This window comes from Sylvia atricapilla, chromosome 4 (assembly GCF_009819655.1).
Source record: "Sylvia atricapilla isolate bSylAtr1 chromosome 4, bSylAtr1.pri, whole genome shotgun sequence".
NCBI lineage: Eukaryota > Metazoa > Chordata > Aves > Passeriformes > Sylviidae > Sylvia > Sylvia atricapilla.
In genome coordinates, this window is record NC_089143.1 from 51,939,234 (window position 1) to 51,957,171 (window position 17,938).

The 17,938-nt window shown below is 40.7% G+C and overlaps 1 protein-coding gene across 2 annotated transcripts in view; it reads left to right on the plus strand.

Moving 5' to 3' along the window:
- The window catches only part of UNC5C (unc-5 netrin receptor C), a 245,451-nt gene that overhangs the window by 163,582 nt on the left and 63,931 nt on the right, over window positions 1–17,938 (plus strand). For both annotated transcript variants that reach the window (XM_066317918.1, XM_066317919.1), the window contains exon 3: window positions 10,003–10,146. In XM_066317918.1, the coding sequence (XP_066174015.1) occupies window positions 10,003–10,146 (144 nt within the window). The remainder of the gene's footprint in view (window positions 1–10,002; window positions 10,147–17,938) is intronic.

Below are 17,938 nucleotides of genomic sequence, written 5' to 3' on the forward strand. Positions count from 1 at the left end.
TGTACTAAACATTTAGTGTTTCCCAGCCTCTCTTGATGTCTTATCTAAGCTTGTGTCTCAGTTACCTGAGTAGTATTTTCTGTTTTCCTCTGTTAGCTTGTTAAGGCAGAAAAATCATCGGCCGAAGAATTCCTATTCCTTGAAACTACATTAGAGAAATACTTTCCTTTTTAAATTAAAAAGAAATATATTTTTTTAGCAAAGAAAAGCATTTGTATGGAGCAAAGCTTTGCACATAGATCAGTTTTAGTGAGGTTTTTTTTGCTGTGCAGGTAGGGTGCCAAATCATCGCTAACATTGAAGGGAAAGAGAGGTGCCTGTCACACGCAGCTCTGACCCGTACAGGATCTAATTTTGTGCTGCCTTTACAGGTTCACTGCCTGTATTCATTTTGTCATTCCCATGCATTCCCAATTTGTACAGAAATGAGCAGCATGATGTGGTAAGTACCAGCAGAGCTGCCATTCACCTGCAAGGTTACGTACAGCTCTTTCACCTCAGGTTTTGTTGGAACGCCTTTCACAATTCCTCGTAACTTCTCATCCTCTTCATACTCTGATTGTAAGAGTAGAAAGTCAGTCTTTTGTCAGGCTCTTCTGTATCTTCTATTCCCTGAATACATATCTTTAGGCCCTTGCAGCCTCTTCCCTCTTCTATTTTTTGCTCCCAGGTTTTGATTCAGAGGGGTCTTGGTTGGTTGATTGCAGCTTTTGGGTTCCCGGTGACTTGTATAATTATGTTTTTGTAATGATGCTGATGCTGCACCTGCATTGGTTGCTGCACCCTCGTCTGAAGAGAAGTAAGGACTGCCAGCCCTGAGGAACAACAATGCCTAAAAGTAGATCAGGTTTGCTTTGGGGGTTAGGTTTAGTGCTTTTGGTTTGCGGCTAAGGTGGAAACCAGTATTGGAATTCAGAGTGGTGGGTACCTAGAAGAAAAAGAGTAAAAGGAGGCATCTAGACTTACAGAGGTACTTCGATGGCATTTACTCCATAATTTAAAAGATCTTTTTTTTCATGTCAAAGTCACAGAGATCTTCAGAGGAACTTGCTTGCATCCCTGGTGCCCCCCCCCCCCCCGTAGCTGATGAGTGTCATGAACTGTGCTGTCCCCAGAAACATGTACACACCAAAGGACTTCTGTGACCACCAGGCTGCCTTTTTGCACGCCTTCCTGCCATGATTCCTTTGTTCACTACAAACTAAGAAAAACCTCCTGGTGTTCAGGAGCTGGTGTTTTGACTGCTGCCCTGGCACAACCCTGAAAGCGTGCTGGATCAGGGAGCAGAGAGTAAATTCCCAGAGCTTCATCTCTGTCTGGAGGAAGTCACTTCACTTGACAGCGCAGTGGACAAAGCTGCTTTGAAAGCAGCTGCTAGCCTTTTTCTTCTTTTCTTTTTAGTTTTCTTTTTGTTTTTTTCAAGATACCCAGGTCAGCTGTGAAATGTTATCCCCAGCACACAGAACAATGGCAAAAAATGATGGGGGTCTTAAACTTCTCCCCCAACCTGCTGTTCCTGCACATTGAAGACTGAAAAATAGGAAAACAACTGCTGAGGAGGCTCCCGAGTGACCCCTTGTGTCACATTGAGACTGTCCTTGTTCACACAATAGCTGCACCAGCCACTGAACTGTGTCATCGCATCAAGTTCACAGAAATAAGGCATTTTGTGTTGTCTCTGCTTCTCAAAACCGTGCAGGGTGGATGTGGTACATATGTACATGTGCAGATACATATTTTATATCTGTAACATGTATAAGTTGGTAAGTTAGTAAAATAAACCAATTGATATATATTTTTATATATAAATTTACACACAAACCCATTTATTGTTCATTTCCCTGCCCCCCTGCCTCCACTATGCAAAGGGAATGTAAACATGCTGTTCAAAATTCAGATGCTCTTGGTTGGCTTCCCAGATGTTTGAAGTTCAGTAGATTTCTCTTTTTTTTGTTTATTTGTTCATAATTTTTCTTCTTGTGAAGTGTTAAACAACCATTATTTCTTTTTGCCTGCACATTGAGATTCATCTGTAGGCTCTAAACTGCCTCAAAAGTGCTTCAATTTTGCATGAGCACTAAGCTGGGGACTGGGAAGCATTACCCACTGCTGAAGGCCCAGATCATTAAAAAGAGCATGTAAATCCTCTGAACCAGAAATAAAAAGTGCACAGATCTTCTTTGTGAAGTCTCAACTGCTGCTTTAAGTAAAACATGAACCATTGGCATGTTTTTTTCCTGGCCCCTGAAAAAAACCTAAACCAACATCTTTTCTCAGCTGCATGTTCCTCAATCAAAAGAAGGGAAGATTGGGCTATGACCCAAGAGCTGGAGCTGCTAAGAGCTCACACTCCTGCTTTTCTCTGTGGACAACCTGTCTTCTTTCCACTCCCTGTAAGTAGCACCAGCCAGGCAAGGAATTGTTTGGGGATTGCCACCCGGGGTTTCTTAGTGTCAGGATGGCTTTTGGGTTAAGATGCTTCCAGTCACATTTGTTTCTGCTCCTAGACTTCAGCCTCTGTGAGTTCAGAAATTATGTTGCCCGTTGTTAAATGTAAGTATCTATTTATAGGGAGGTTTTCTTTGGAGTCCTGCTACACTGGAGCTTATCGCTTTTGTTCCAGGAAAAAGGAAAATAGAATGTGGCAACGGTAGGCACATATTGTGGTATGTGGAAGAGAGTAATGTATTTTGGAGCAATTTGTACATATTTGCGAAAACTGCTGTCAACCAGAAAATAGCCTTCATTAAGAAACAAAGGGGGAAGTGTTTTTCTTTTATCTCTGAACGGTTTATAGGCTGAGAACAAGCAATCCAATGCTGTTCTGAGGTGTTAAACAGCAGTAGTTCAAGGGTGATGTAAAGCAATCAGCTGCTGAGATTGGCCGGGGGAGGAGATAGCAGAGGGGCTCTTTTACCTCCTTCAAGGGGACAAACCCACCGGGCTGGACTGCCCAGCCCCACCAGGGACCAGGGCACGCAGTTTGTTTTCCACCAGCATCCAAGAACTCTGTTTTGAAACCTCCCCTTCATCTTATACGACGTGGTCCTTCAGTTGTTAATGGGAAAAGAACAAAACTGCCTTGTTTTCACTGAAGGAAAACAAAACCCAAACAGAATGAATGTTCTTTAATTCCAGTTCAAAGTGAAATCCCTCTGAAGACAGTCCTTTGTAATTTTTGTATAAGTCAGTCAGTTAAAAAATATTAGGGGAGCTGAGATTTTAGCTTAACTCAATAGCATTAAGTGGTAATTAGATAACATAGTTAGGTGATGCAAACCCGTGCAAACTTGACATGGGTTTTAAAGCAATCTTGACTTTATTAAGCTGTTGCCTTCAGCTGTGTTAATTTGAGTTCAGAATGTATCTGTTTCCTAAAGAGAAAGTTATGAAGAGACGAAAAATAGCTGAAAACCTTTAATTTAAACATTTAAGCTAATATTTGTGGAAAATTGTTTATGATCTTCACAGAGTTATTTCATACTACCAGCCAGTCCCAATTTACAGAAAAGCAGTATATTGAGACAAAACCAGGTGTCGGCAGTCACAGTGTGAAGGATTACTGATGTAAAAGCTGTTTACTCTTTTAAACTATCTCTGGATATCTGTCTATCTGTCTTTTGTTAAGATTACAGGTACTCTATATAGAAAATAAGCTATAGGCAAAGTGTGCCATTCTGCAATCATCTCAGTCCCATTATGGTGCACAGAATACATTTTTCTCAGCAAGAACTTTAATATTTGATGCCATTCTTCTTGTGCATAGCCTATTTATTCATTTTAAACATCTAATTCTATAGCTTAAGTACTCTGATATATTCGAGTGGAGTAACTGACTGTGAGAAATCCATCTCTGCAAGAGGGTAAATAAATTTAAATTCCTGCATAGCACTGATTTTTTTTTTTTACCTTTGTAAAAAATTTACTTCACCAACTACAGCAAACAGACACAGGTTGTTTATAGCACCTGTGATGAGCAATTAAATAGATTGGACAAGTTATTCCAAACTATCCATAAGTAAAAAGATCATAATTCTTGGCTTTGGTTGCTTGTATTTTGCCTTTAAAGGTAAAAAGACAAAGGACTGCATAAAAAGAAACCAATCTGCTTCCCTTTTATTAAATGTATTTACAGTCAAATCATTTTGACTTATGGTGTTGGCCACTTTCATGAGGCAAAAATTACGCTACTATTTTAAGTGAATTTTTGGTGAGGCTTTGTTTGGAATCTTAAGACAAATGAGGATAAGAGGAATATAATTTGATTCTATAGCAGCATGTGTTTGATGGGTGTGCAGAGGAATTTCCCTCCCCCAAAGCTAGTTTGCTGCTGGCTCCCCAAAGCCTCTTCCACATCAGTCAGAAACACTGTCCCTGCCCTCTCTGTCCCCAGCAAGCAGTGGGAAGGGGGATTTGGGGTCTTACTCACTCAGGGGAACCTGTCTAAGCAGCACAAAATATCGGGTTTGTGAGGATGGTCTGAGAACTGACTTTCCAAAACTGAATGTGTAAAGGGTTGCACGTTACCTTTGTGAAAATGGGCTGTATTTCCATAGTTATTGGCAGTGGCTGCCGTATACCTGCCATCTATATGCAGGTATTACTGCAATGTCTTTTTCCAGACCACTAGGTCATAAAGTTCCATCTCCTTGAGAAATGTGTTCTTTGGCGTATGTGATTACTAATTAATGAAATACCTTTTGGGCAAATGAAAGCACAAAAAGCACAGAAACTGTTTGAACTACTTACAGAGAAAATAAACAAAGTATCCATGCAGTTTCTTGGAGTTTGTAAGTGCAGTTTAATCTTGCGACTAAATAGTTCCTGTTTACTGTTCTGCCAGAGGGTTCAAACACATACCAATGTAGCACTTTCACCAAAATTGCTCTATCGAAGTCCTGAGGAGTATTTTTATAGGTCTTGGGTATTAATATCAAATGCCAAACAGTTATGACAGCCAAAATATATCAAAACAGTTTCTTGGCAGAATGATGCCCAGTGAGCTGTAGATGTTAACTCTGTGACCTAGACTGACTCCAGGCTGAATAATTACATTTGATTAATGGATAATAATTTTCTGTTTTCTGATGTTTATGGTGATAATTTTTTGTCTTGTGCAGTCTTATATGATCATGGAACCTTGAGAGATTTTTGTTTCCCTAGAAAGAAATGAGTCTGATCAGCAAATCTGTTTCTTTTTAAATCATTGGGAAATTCGCCAATTACTTCAATGGATGCAATATGGAACCCATGAGCTATAATTGCAGTTATCAATAATCTGCCGTAATATCCACAATTCCATTACATTTGCATACATTAAAAAACATAACATTTGTGCCTCTGAAGACCAGATAATCTACTTCAGAGTTTGTATAGCCAGCTAAGTTAAGCACTTGGGGACTGTATGTATGAAGTGTCTCTTTGCTTGATTGTGTTCCTAGGATACACTTATAATAAGAGACCATGTATGTAAGGCACGATTCCCTCTTCACTCTTCCTTTTGCTCCATGAGGGGTAGTAACTTGGATTTTGATATGCACCATGAGCTAATGCCTCTTCCTATGTTTATTAGCAGTAGGCAGACTGAGAAAGGTTCCTTCCACCTTCTGCCTTTCTCTGCCCGTTAATCCCTCATAACATGCAAGTACAGAAATAAGTAAAGTTCTGTTTCCTCTCTACCCCTTTTCACACCCCAATTTGTATTAGTCCCAGAAATACTTCTATTTTATTGAAATGAATGATTGAAGAAGTAGTGTGAATAATTGCGCTAGGAAGTAGGCAAAAATTGTGACTTATACACAACTTCTTAATTTGCTGGACTGGGACATAATTGCAGACTGGTTATGACAGATGTCATGAGCCTTCTTTGTTGCTATTCTCCGTCCTGAACTGGACATAAAACTACTAGGGCAAAAGAATATCTTGGACTGGTTGTTGTGCTTTAGGTCCAGCTGCTGACTGAGCCCCGCACAGCCACTCCCTCACTCCCCTCCCTGGTGGGATGAGGCTGAGAATCCAGCAGGTAAAACTGAGGGAACCCATGTGTGAGATAAAGGCAGTTCAATATGTAAACCAGAAACCGCACAAGCAAAGCAAAAAAAGAATTTATTCAACACTCGGTAGGCAGACAGGTGTTCCCAGGAAAGTATGGCTCCATTAAAGGTGATTTGGCAGGAAGAATACCACCACTCTGAACATCTTCCTTATTCTTCTCTCAGCTTTATAGGCTGAGCATGTCATCACATGGTCAGGGATATCCCCTTGATCAGCTCTTTGTGGATTTACAGAAGGAACCTGTCAAGCGTTCTAGCTGCCCACGTTGCTGTTATTTCCCTTCAGCTCTGTTTGTTATTGCATTGCTTGAAATAGGAAGATCCTGACTTCTTGTGGGTTTTTCCACCAGCTTAGTGATTATTATGTAATTCTGGAAATGTGCAGCTTACTGAAGTGTTCAAAAAAATCCCACATTTATGCTGTGTATCTTCACCTGCTATATAGCTTAGCTTTATGAACAGCTAGACTGAAAAATTCAATATAGTTCTAAAGAAGAAGGTAAGGTAGAGGATTTAATCTCAGTGAGAAGATGACGTTTTGTTACTTAGCACAGTGACAAAGTAAAATTGGCCAGTACCAAGTAGGTTATATGATGCATAAATTATTGCTAATCTCTTGGTTTGTCTTGTCCTAATTACATTTGGGCAATATACAGGGACTCATTTTAAAAAACAACTTTTCATTTTGTTCTCAGAGATTGTGCACTCACCCATAATTAAGCAATTTGATAAGCAGTTGCCTGAATAAGAGGTGCAGCACATCACATTGTCTGGAAATATTGGGACATGGGTTTTTCAGCTTTTTTCCTCCTTTTTTTTTTTTTTTTTTTTTTTTTTTTTTTTTTTCCCCTTCTTTTCCATTCTAGCTAATGTTCTTTGGTGTAGAAGTAGAAGCATCACTCATAAGATGAAGTTCTCTGTTTGAACTCATCATGCAAGGGGTTTTCTGCACTTGGTGCCCACATGAGACGGATAAGCAATACACTCCTGAATGAAAGCAGACAGAGTGTGCCAGCTCCTCTGTGAAATCTGATATACAGCAGTGTGTCAGCTGTAACAAGGCAGTTGCTATCTGAGATAGCTCAGCAAATTGCAGTTTTTGCAATATGGCCTAGAAAGGGATTTTCTGAGGTGGTGCTGGAGTGTGCTAGCAGAAAGAATAAGATTGCAAGTTGGTACAACAAGGGAAACGTGTCTCCTTGTGCTTGTCCCAGGGCCTGAGGGTGGATGCACTTCGGCTGGTGAGGGTTTTGTCCTAAATCACTGTGGCTGTTTGTGCAATAAGGTGCCACCGTGGGTTGTGATGGGAAGCAGTGGTGGAATCAAATCTCCGAGTTCTGGTCATGGATTCTTATATCCCATATGATCTTGTGGCACTACCAACTGGTTTTGAACTCTAGGAAAAATTTTGATGCATTTTGAACTCTAGGAAAAATAGTTTACCTTAGAGAGCAAGACACAATTATGTTTTTTGCTTGTAAGCAGAAAGAGGTAGTATTTATTTGCTGTGGAAAGAAGATGTTTGTCTCTTTGGTCATGGCAGAGCTGTTGATATTACTTAAAGACTAAATTACTCTGAATAACCTGAAAGCTGTCAGTATTTCACAGCTGTCCCAAAAGGCTAAACTAGGAGTAGCTTATTATTTTGAATTAGAAAACATCTCAGGAGGTCAGAGATGAAAAGCTCTGCTGGTGCATTTTAAGGGAGCAGCTATTTGTCGTATAGTTTTGTATCGTCCCCAGACAATCAGAAAACAGCATCTGTGTCCTGAATGTTAAGGGTATTTCACAATCATTATTAACCAGTATGGTCATTATAAGCATGCTTGTTTTGGCCCTTGGTAACGAAGTTCACTGCTCCATCAAGTTCTGTCATAATCAGGCTTATTATAAAAACATAATATTGTAACCTTCAAAAGCTCCCTGGGCTAGTGCAATAAAAACTGTGGGAATGAACTGAAGTAATCTTTAGGCTAACAGCAGTTGCACTGGGAAAATATAACAATTTTTATGGATGTAATGTACATGCTCCCTTCCCGCTCCCTTCCCACTCTCTTCCATACTCTTCTCACCAGGACCAAAGATATCCCTCAGACCCCTTTTGGAGCCAAATTAGCTCATCAAAGCAGAATAAGTTTATAACACAGCATATCAAATGCCCATGCACTGCTTTGATTTCCATTCTTTACAGTGCTGTTGCCATATTTTGAGTATTTCATTTCAAGGACAAGAGCTATTAAGTGTTTCCCCCCAAAGAAGCTGATTATTCAATGGCTAAAGATGTCAAGGATAATGAAATAAAAAGGGAGCTGGGCTGTGATAGTCTCTAGCGGGAAAATGCATCTCATTAGAAGACATTCCCACCAGAGAGGTCTGTGGTGTTACATGCCTTAATTCCTTTCTGCTGCTAGGTTGTTGCCCAAGTTTAGGATGCAGGCAGCACGCAGCCGCAGTGACAGTGCACAACTGTGTGCAAACAGTAATTAATCGTTGGCTCCCTGAATGGAGCCTCTGTGAGGCTGGAGGCGAATCAAAGGGCTGGCCTGGCTTCCAGTGCTTGAGGAACACGCCATGCCGTACAATTGGGAACATTCACGTTATGAATATCCCCTTGTAAGCCGTGTGGCAGCAGGCTGAGGGTTAGCTGGCCTCCACAGGCTCAAGTCTGTGCTCAGCAGAAGGACCTGCCCTTTGGTGTTTGGTGATGGGGACAAACTGTGCATGCTCTGATCCAAGGATAATTCAGTTCAGTTTCCTAGCGATTCTGGAAAGAAAAAGGAAATCAATCTCACTACACAAAAGGTTTGTATGTGAATTTATATATTCAAGGCTGTTTGCAAGAGTGCGTTTTTGAAATGGCAGTGGTGTTCTCTACAGGCAGACATGTATTAGAAATTTGTCAATATTTGGGCATCATCAGGAAAGGACAAATATGCTGAGAAAAGGTGTAAACACTTTCTCCCACCCTCACCCAGTAATTAAGAGACTTTTGACTAGCGAGTGAGTTTTGAAGCAGAGAAGGGGGTTGTGTCAGTGTGAAAAACAGTGGTTGTTGCTGGAAGATCTACACATTTTGCCGGTGATCCTCACAGTGTCTGAGACACTGCAAAATTTCCTTGCACTTAGAAGAAGTGAAACAGCTTCCCCAGAGAGAGCGCTGTGTGGGAAGTGTGGGCTAATCTCGGTCTGCTTGGATGGATGGCACATGGGTCACTGTCCTCATGGGTGCAGCTGTGGGTTTGGGGGAGGGTTGTGCTGAGATGGGTTATAGAGGGCAGGGCCAGAGAGACTGTCAGGCACTGAATTGTGTTTCACTGTGTTATGAAATCCCTTTAAAAATATCATAATATCTACAGCATATAGGACAGTAGTAGGGTCCATCTTGCAGCTTGCAATAACCATAACTGCAGCACATGTGCTCATCATTGCAAAGCATCAGGACATTTTCTGCCATCCTAAAATCCATTTTCCTGGGCAGCTCAGTGTCACGGTGAACAGGACTTCTCCCTGTGCTGTGTCTGTCTAGCAAAAAGAGATTAAGTACAAAAGGGCTAAGGAAGTCATATAAATCGAATGAGTATGTGGTTTTATGATAAGTCAAAATTAAACTGGTCTGCAATGTCGCTTGATGTAAATTGTCCTAGAGATATGGTACAATCTACATTAGCTGAGGTGCTGTTCCTCCAATTTGTCTAAAATACATGCTGTATGTGATAAAAGTCAAAATACCAGCAATTAGTTTTTCTGTCACCCACATCTCTCATTATGCAGGTAAAGTGGGAGTTTGTTTCCCTTCCCACCCTGATGACAGTCTGTGTTGCCGAGTAGATATTTGTAGAGAGCTGCAAGGTCTCCCAGCAACTCTGCAAGCAGATTTCTGTGACTACACTCATTTTACTTACTCCATCAGTAAGCCCAACACTGACTGGTGTTGCTTGTGCCCTGACAGGTCTGATTGTCCGGGAGGTCAGCATCGAGATTTCCCGCCAGCAGGTGGAGGAGCTCTTCGGGCCGGAGGATTACTGGTGCCAGTGCGTTGCCTGGAGCTCAGCAGGCACCACCAAGAGCCGGAAAGCCTACGTCCGCATTGCATGTGAGTGCCTGGCCAGACAGCCTGGGGGGATGGTGTTCAGCTGAGGAGAGCTCCCATCTCTGCCGTCTCAGGGACTTGTTTGGTTTCCAACCACGTAGACTCTGTATTTTGTGCAGTTATTGATGCATACGGAAACTGAGGCCTTCAGAAATATTCACAAGGGTTTCAGTTTATTCTCAAGAGCTAAACCTCGTTCTCCTCAAAACCAGTATTTATTGAGTACAGTAGTTTTGTGTCCCAGTAAAAGTGCCTGAAGCTAATGAGTAGGAGCCTTAACAAAGCTAGCTATGGAAAGAGATAGCTGTTCTTTTCACAGAACCACAGAATGGCTGAGTGTGGGAAGCAACTCTGGAGATCACCTGATCCAACTCTTGGCTCAAGCCAAATACCTGTGACCATCTCCAAATTCCTTTTGAATATCTCCAACAAAGGAGACCCCACCACCTCTCTAGGTAACCTGTGCCACTGCTCTCACAATGAGAAAGTGTTGCCTGACGTTCAGAGTGATCTCTCTGTGTTTCATCTCATCTTTTTTCCATTGTCTCTGGTCCCATCATTGGGCTCCACTGAATAGAGCCTGGCTATGTCTTTGTTGCACTCTCCCATCTGGTGTTCTTACACATGGATGGGATCCCTCTAAGCCTTCTCCTCTCCAGGATGAGGAGTCCCAACTCTTGTTTTTTTCTTTTAGAAGAGATGCTGCTATTATCTTTGTGGCCCTTTGTTGGACTGCCTCCAGTATATTCATGTATCTCTTGTACTGGGGAGTGCAGAACTGGTCCCAGCACTTCCGATGTGACCTCATAAGGTCTGAATTGAGGGACAGGAACAGATCCCTCCTCTGTTGTCAATACTACTTCTCTAACACAGCCCAGGACATCATTAGCCTTATTTGCTAACACTTGCTACATTTCTGACTTATTGTCAGCTTGGTGTTCACCAGAACACCCAGGCTCTTTTCTCTAAAGCTGAAAATTTATATCACCACAGTCAGATAATAGAGCTGCTGTTCCGTAGCAAAGAAGAAAGTGTGTGTTTAGCATATCATGTGATCAGATTGGTAATATGAGTTTGAAAGTGGTCATCTCAACCCTGGTATTTCATCATTGTTATTCATGGCTACTAGCCTCAGTATTTATTTGGAACCATTCCCAGCTTAGACCCCAAGAACATAGGGCAACCAGTTCCCTGAAAACAGATCTTCATTTGACTGTACAAATATTTAATGTTCATTAATTTTCAAAGAGGTGCTTTTCTTTGTAATAGAGTAATCACACTGGGGACTCCTATTTCTCTTTCACATGATGAAATACTGTTCTGTATAATAGGAACAAAATATATCATCTAGAATTGCCTTTCTTCCACTGCTTTCACCTCAGCAATAACATATTTTGTGAGAAAAGGTCATTGGAAGCTGGATTTGCAGCATACTTATATTTCCTGCACTGTGCCTAACAATTTTTAATGGAATAAGAGAATTCTTGCAGCCAAATAAACCTTTTCACAGACACATTAGAGGAAGGACTCTCTGTCATTATAATTCTCCATTAAGGGCTTGATTCTCCTTCTGTTTTGGAGGAACTACTACTTGGTTAAATACTCTAAGAGGAGGTACCTTCTGTGTAAACATCCAGATACAAATCTCAGAGGTGCTATTTAAATACCCATTTTTGAATGCTTTTAGTCCAAGTGAAATAGGATATAGGCACCTGTACTTTTAAATATAGACCTGCCCCCAGAGAGGAATTTCCCCAGGGCTAAGGGGAATTTAAATTATTGTACAAGATAGTCTTCCTGCAAAAAACAGAAATGCCATTACATGTGTGCATATTGCTTTCCCATGGTGGGAAGCTTTTCAAAACTTTGAGGATTTTGCTTTTTTGTACGGAAACAAAAGAGTGATTTCAATTCTTTTTTTTTCTTCCAAGCAGTCAGCACTTCAGAGAGGCTTAGCAATGTTTGAACAGGTTTTTCAGATTATGACTGCAGTTAACTCATTCTGTAGATCCTCATGTCCTGCTAGGTAGCCCTTGATAGGTGACCATTAAATTAACACAGTTAGGAAGTATTTTATATATACTTACCTGTATTTTATTCGATATTTAAGTACTTTTGTGTCCTGGCATACCTGTGCACCTAATTTCTATATGACACATAATCATTATATGTCAATGCAGGTCATTTTATATCAACTGACATTTCTTCCCAGGTGTCCACATTTCTACTGAAGGTGCTCATAATACAGAGTTTGCTTATTTTTTCTTACTGAAAGAGAGGAACAATCAGTTCAGTGATTTTTCTAGAGTCTCAGTAGCTTTTCTTTTCCCTCCCAGAAAAGTCTAATTAAATAAACACCAGGGAGTTTTAGAGTCCTGTAACTCAAATGTGGCTTTGTATTTTACTGAAGTTTTTTTAACCTCTTGTCCCTGAATTTGGGGTTCTTGAACAGTTGAGACACAGGCAAGTCACTTAGACTCCTTGGGATTAAAGGTTGAAGTATGAGTTCTTCAGTCTGCAGATTTTTAACCAGCAGCAAAAGCACATTCTCTGCAAAATTGTCCAGGCACAGATTTCTGTAAATTTGTCAGGTAACTCTGACCTACTTTTTTGGAAACGCAGGAAGATGATGTGGGGAATGTGCCTTACTTCCTGATGTCATTTGGTCTGTGAGACCACTGTTTTAAACTCAGTTACACCAACATTCATCTGTATTCAGAACTTTGACTTCTTTAAAACTGAATGTGCACTGGCAATATAATAGTTGTGTCATAATAAACTTTCAACACAGCTAGTTAAATATTCTGACGGTTACACAGTGTGCCATGAGGCTGGGATACAATGTAGGAAATCAAGGATGTCCAAATCTTAAGTGGGACAGAAGAGTCCATCTCTCCCCATCAGTCTGTAGCTATAGCTGCTTATTTGTCACCGCTGCAGTCTTCGCTTTTAATTGGCACAAGAGTGAGCAGTGGCACCTTTAGGAAAGGTGAGGGGCCAATGGAGCATGTTAAACTGCTTAAGTGGAATTATTTATCTTAATACCCAAACCTGGTGATTTTATCTTGATAGATACAGCTGTAGCATAACTAGCCATATCTAGCACATTCGGAAAAGCTTTTTTCCTCTTTCTCTCTCTCTCCCTCTTTCTCCCTCTCTCTGTTCATTTCCTTCTCTTTTTCTCTTTATCTTCTTTCTGTCTTTTCTCCCTTATGCCCTTATGTCTTATTCTGGAATTATTGTGTCCTCTCAAGGGCTGGAGCTGCACTCCATTAAAACAAACAAACAGAAAAATAGCACCAAGCATCACTGTTCACTGAGCGTGTAATAGAATTAACTGAAAAGTAATTTGAAAGTGTGAAAAATGTGCATCCTGGAAAAGCAGCTTGTGTTTGTTTAATACAGGGTCAGGCATGTGTCAGAAAGTACATAACAACCTGGTCAATGAAAGTTCTCTGTGAAAATCAATTGCAACATTGCTTTGACCAAGAGCTTCACTTATTCAGGAAAGGAGTGATCTATAAATACGGACTAAAGATGCTGCTGGTTTTCAAAGGATGCCCACGCTGGCAATACAGACAGGAAAAGAGTCTGAGTTTAAAGACAACATTCCAGCTTCCCTAAGTGTTCAGGCATTTAACACCCAATCACTGTTGCACTCTTGGATCATGAGTATGCTGGGAAATGACTCCCTTCTGTGAGCTGTTTCTGCAAAGGCATGTTTTTCCTGTTTCATGGAATTCATCGTCCTGGGGCATTGGTCTCCCCATGAGAGCAGAGCTGAGCATTTCTCCTCTTAAACCAGCAGATTTGATGAGAATAATTTTCACTTTGCCATTTTAGATATATCAGAAACCGACAAAGTAGTGACACCTAATGTATGTATCTTGGTGGAGCTGGAAAGATAGAATAAATTTTCTGAGATACTTTCCTAGGAAAGTGCTAAAACACATTTCCTATTTATTTGCACACTTCTGATTTATTCTAGGCAAATCCTATGAGGAGCTTTAGAAGTCACTAATATGTTTTGATACAGTTTTCCTGCTCAATTAAAAAATTTTGCTATTTGGAGGAAGGGGAAAAAAAAGGAGGATTGGGCAGCTTTACTTTTGGCTGTGAAAATGAATAATCAAATATAAAGTTTTAATGTGAATTTTCTGTAACAGAGCTGATGTCATTGAGCAGATAAAACCGAACAGGGCAAAATTCCTGTTAAAACAATGAATGAGATCTGAGCCTGTGTAACCAAACATGGAGTTAAACCCACTGGAACATACATCTGATAAAGACTAAACAATAGCTGCAGGATTTGACCTAATTTTTAGATCAGATAATAAAGGGATGGCTAAGATAAATTGCTTTGAGCCCCTGTGCATAGAGCAACCTCACTTTTCATTTGCACCACTTTGGTGTTGCTGTAGCTTCACTGACTTCATGATGTTAACCCATGCTCTCCTTGAGAAAATATAGTAAAAATTCAAGCCCTAAATCTGCTCCCCGGTTTTGGATTTGTTGAGCATCTGTAAGAAAATAGAAGCTGTTTCTGTAATTTGTATTACCTGATCTTTTTTGGTGTAGTGGATGTGAATAGCTTTTTCTTTTCCTTTATTCATTATCTTAAAATCAGAATTGAAAAAAAAACAAGAAAAAGGATTTTAAAAAGCCCTGATGTAGTAAGGAACTGTGCTTGTTAATCTTTTTTATAATTTTATACTAGTTTCCCACGTACTTATCTGTAAGCCTTTATTCTCCCAGACATTTTTTTTCAAAGGCATGCAGTTAATATATGCATGTCAGATTGTGTATACCGATAAGATAAATGTGGTACAGGAAAATAGATTGGTTCATCTGATGGTTTATCTCTGCTTACAAGGGGTTTGCAGTTATGCAAAGAAGCAGATATGAAAAACAATGACATATTCTTTACTGATATTTGTTTATCTCACCTTTTAGTGCTGGAGCCCATGCTCCATGGCACATGGCTGCAGTGCCTTTCTTCCCTGTCTTCACATTCCTGATCCAAGCAGAGCTGTGAGGACACGCTCTGCAGCCACTAAAGCATTAGAGCCCTTTGCAGTAGGAGCAAAGTTGGGTGGATGTTGAGATAAGCAGAGGGAGTTGGAAGGTCAACAATTGAAAATTTTGATGGGAAGGTATATCCAGGATATCCAGTATTAAAAATTGTAATAAAAATGTGGGTTTTGTACTTTGGCAAGTACATATGAGAGTTAGCAGAGAGAGGACCTTAATTCCTTCCTTCCTTGTGTACCATTTAAATTGCTACTAATCAATATCTGCTGCTTGGAGTTAATAAAGGGGTGACTGAGGCACGTCTTGAGCTGAGATTACTGAAGAACAGCAGATTACAGAAAGGGCAGCAGAGAGGTTAACTGTGCATTTAGCATACTCAGTCGTACCTACCTCTCTGTGCTCCTGAAAAGCACACTTCTGTACCACTTCCCAAGTTAATAGGCTAGACCACTCCCAAATTTAAGAATGCAGTTGCAACAGTAATAAATAGAAATTACATTGCATTGTATTGAAGAGCCAAGACTCTATAAATTACGACGGACATGATGCGAGCATTGCTTAAAAAACAAAAGGACACTCCTTTACTGAATTTACATTGATTTAATCTCTCTGTAGGAGCTTTGAGGATATCCTACCTACACTGTCACGGCTAATAAATTATCACCATTCAGCACAGTCTGATTAGGGCCTTAGTGCTGATAGATCCAGCCAGGAAGTTAACAAATTTTTGCTTTTATTTTAGTAGTGACCAGACCACTGTGTGAGTTAGGTTAGTGTATCAGAAGAGCAACAATACACTACTTATATAAAGAGTTTTCAGTTTTAGTGTCTTGTAAATTCAGTTCTACATATGAATTGTAATGTACACCTCATGTTTCTAATGTCTTTCTTTAGTACCCTTAGCATATCTGTCATGTAAAAGTCACCTGTTGAGGTTAGATCATTTGAACATTACATTTAGATTTATCTGAAAAAAAAAAAAAAAAAAAAAAAAAAAAGAACTTAGGAGACTTAGGAGTCCATCTTCAATCACCAAATATAATAATGAATAGAATTAAGTTTGTAAGCTGGTTTTCAGGTTAAGCTTATAACAAAATATTGAGCTATCAAGCAAAAATAGAAGAAGAGAAGAACAGTATGATCAGTGTACACCTGGGAACCCATCTGCTCAGTGTGTTCAGGACAAAGTTTGTTTACTTGTATTTTTTACAGTTGTTTCAATACCGAATGAGTTGACTGGGTCATTCTTCATTATAAGCGCAGCCCACAAGGAAGCTGTGTTGCAAAACACTGTTTAGTCTTGCAAGCATCTGGCTGAATTAGCTTGGAGCTAAAGAGAGGAGGGGGAAATGGTTTTCTTGCAGATCTGTATGTAAGCAGTGAGTCTCCAGAGTCATTGGGGTATAGTGTTGTCCCCAGCCGGTTGAAAATGCCATTGACAGAATGAGGGCTGGCCAGTCTGCACCCCCCATTTGTTCAGGCTGAAAATACAAAGGAAATAAAAGAGGAGAGAGGGTCCTGGGATCATGCAGAGTGTCTTGCAGATTGTAGTTTCCAAGCAAAGGGTGTTCCTCACCTCATTCTGTAGCTCACTCAGTGAATAGAACAGCCTGCTTCCCCAAATCAAGGTGTGCATTTCCAAGAAGCTGCTGCAGTCCTCCTCAGCTGTTTAGCTGTGGAAGCTCATGCTGCTTCCTGGCTATGTGGGGTGTCAGCTTTACTGCCTGGGCCACCAGAGGGCTACAGGCAAGCTCAGCTCAAGCCATGAGCTTCCAGGCATCTTTGGAAAGGTGGAAGTTCCACCATCTGTGATGTTCCTCTCCATCTGAGAAGACGGCTGTGTCAGCCTTGGGGTGCTGCCAGGTTTGTCTGCAGGACTGGCCAGAAGTGAAACAGCCCCTCCAGAAAAGCAAAGAGTAGCACAGAGTTGTGTATTGAGCATTGAGACAGAGTTTTGAGGTGTCAACTTATTTCCTCAGTTTTCAGCTCCAGTTGCAGAAGCATGGGCCAGCTGAGAGCACAGCCCCGTCCAGCTGCAATCCCATTCCATGAGCAGCAGGGCTCTGGAGGAGGGCAGGGGGCTTTGATCAACACCCAGCAAGCAGCTGACATAGCAGGGGACTCTGCAGGGCAAGACACCACACTTAGAAAAGCCATTGATAGAGGTTGCAGAGGGATCCCCTGGGCTACACACTCCTGTGGCTGTCTCACTGGAAATCTGGTTTGATCTAATTAATAACACAGAACAGGAACCACACAAGAACAAAATGGGACAAAAGGAGATTTTTGTACCTAACCTTTCTGTTGCTTACCCACCAGTGTGATTGATCCCACACAAAGGTCATAGACGCTGCTGTGAACAGAAAAGCAAGGCCAAAGTATGCCTGACAGGGCAGGGTATCTTACATTTGCAATTCGGTCTCTAATGGCTATTTTTGAAGCAAAAAGGTATCTCAACTCTAGCCACGTTGGTGATGGAAGTGGAAGAGACCAGTTTTGCAATATAAGTCATGTTTCTCAAACTAAGAATAAGTCATCCAAGTCTGGGAATAAATGCACTGAGATGTGTTTTCACAAGTATGTGGCTTTCTTTCACTTTGTGGAAGATCAGTGGCATTTTACGACTCTTTTCTTGCAGTTATTTTTCTGTTTGGGTGTTATTATTAGACCAGGTAAAATTAAAACAGAATTGAACCTTGCCTCTTGAGAACATTCTCAAGAGAAGGAGGTAGACTTGAAATCTTGGTTACTTATTGCATACCAA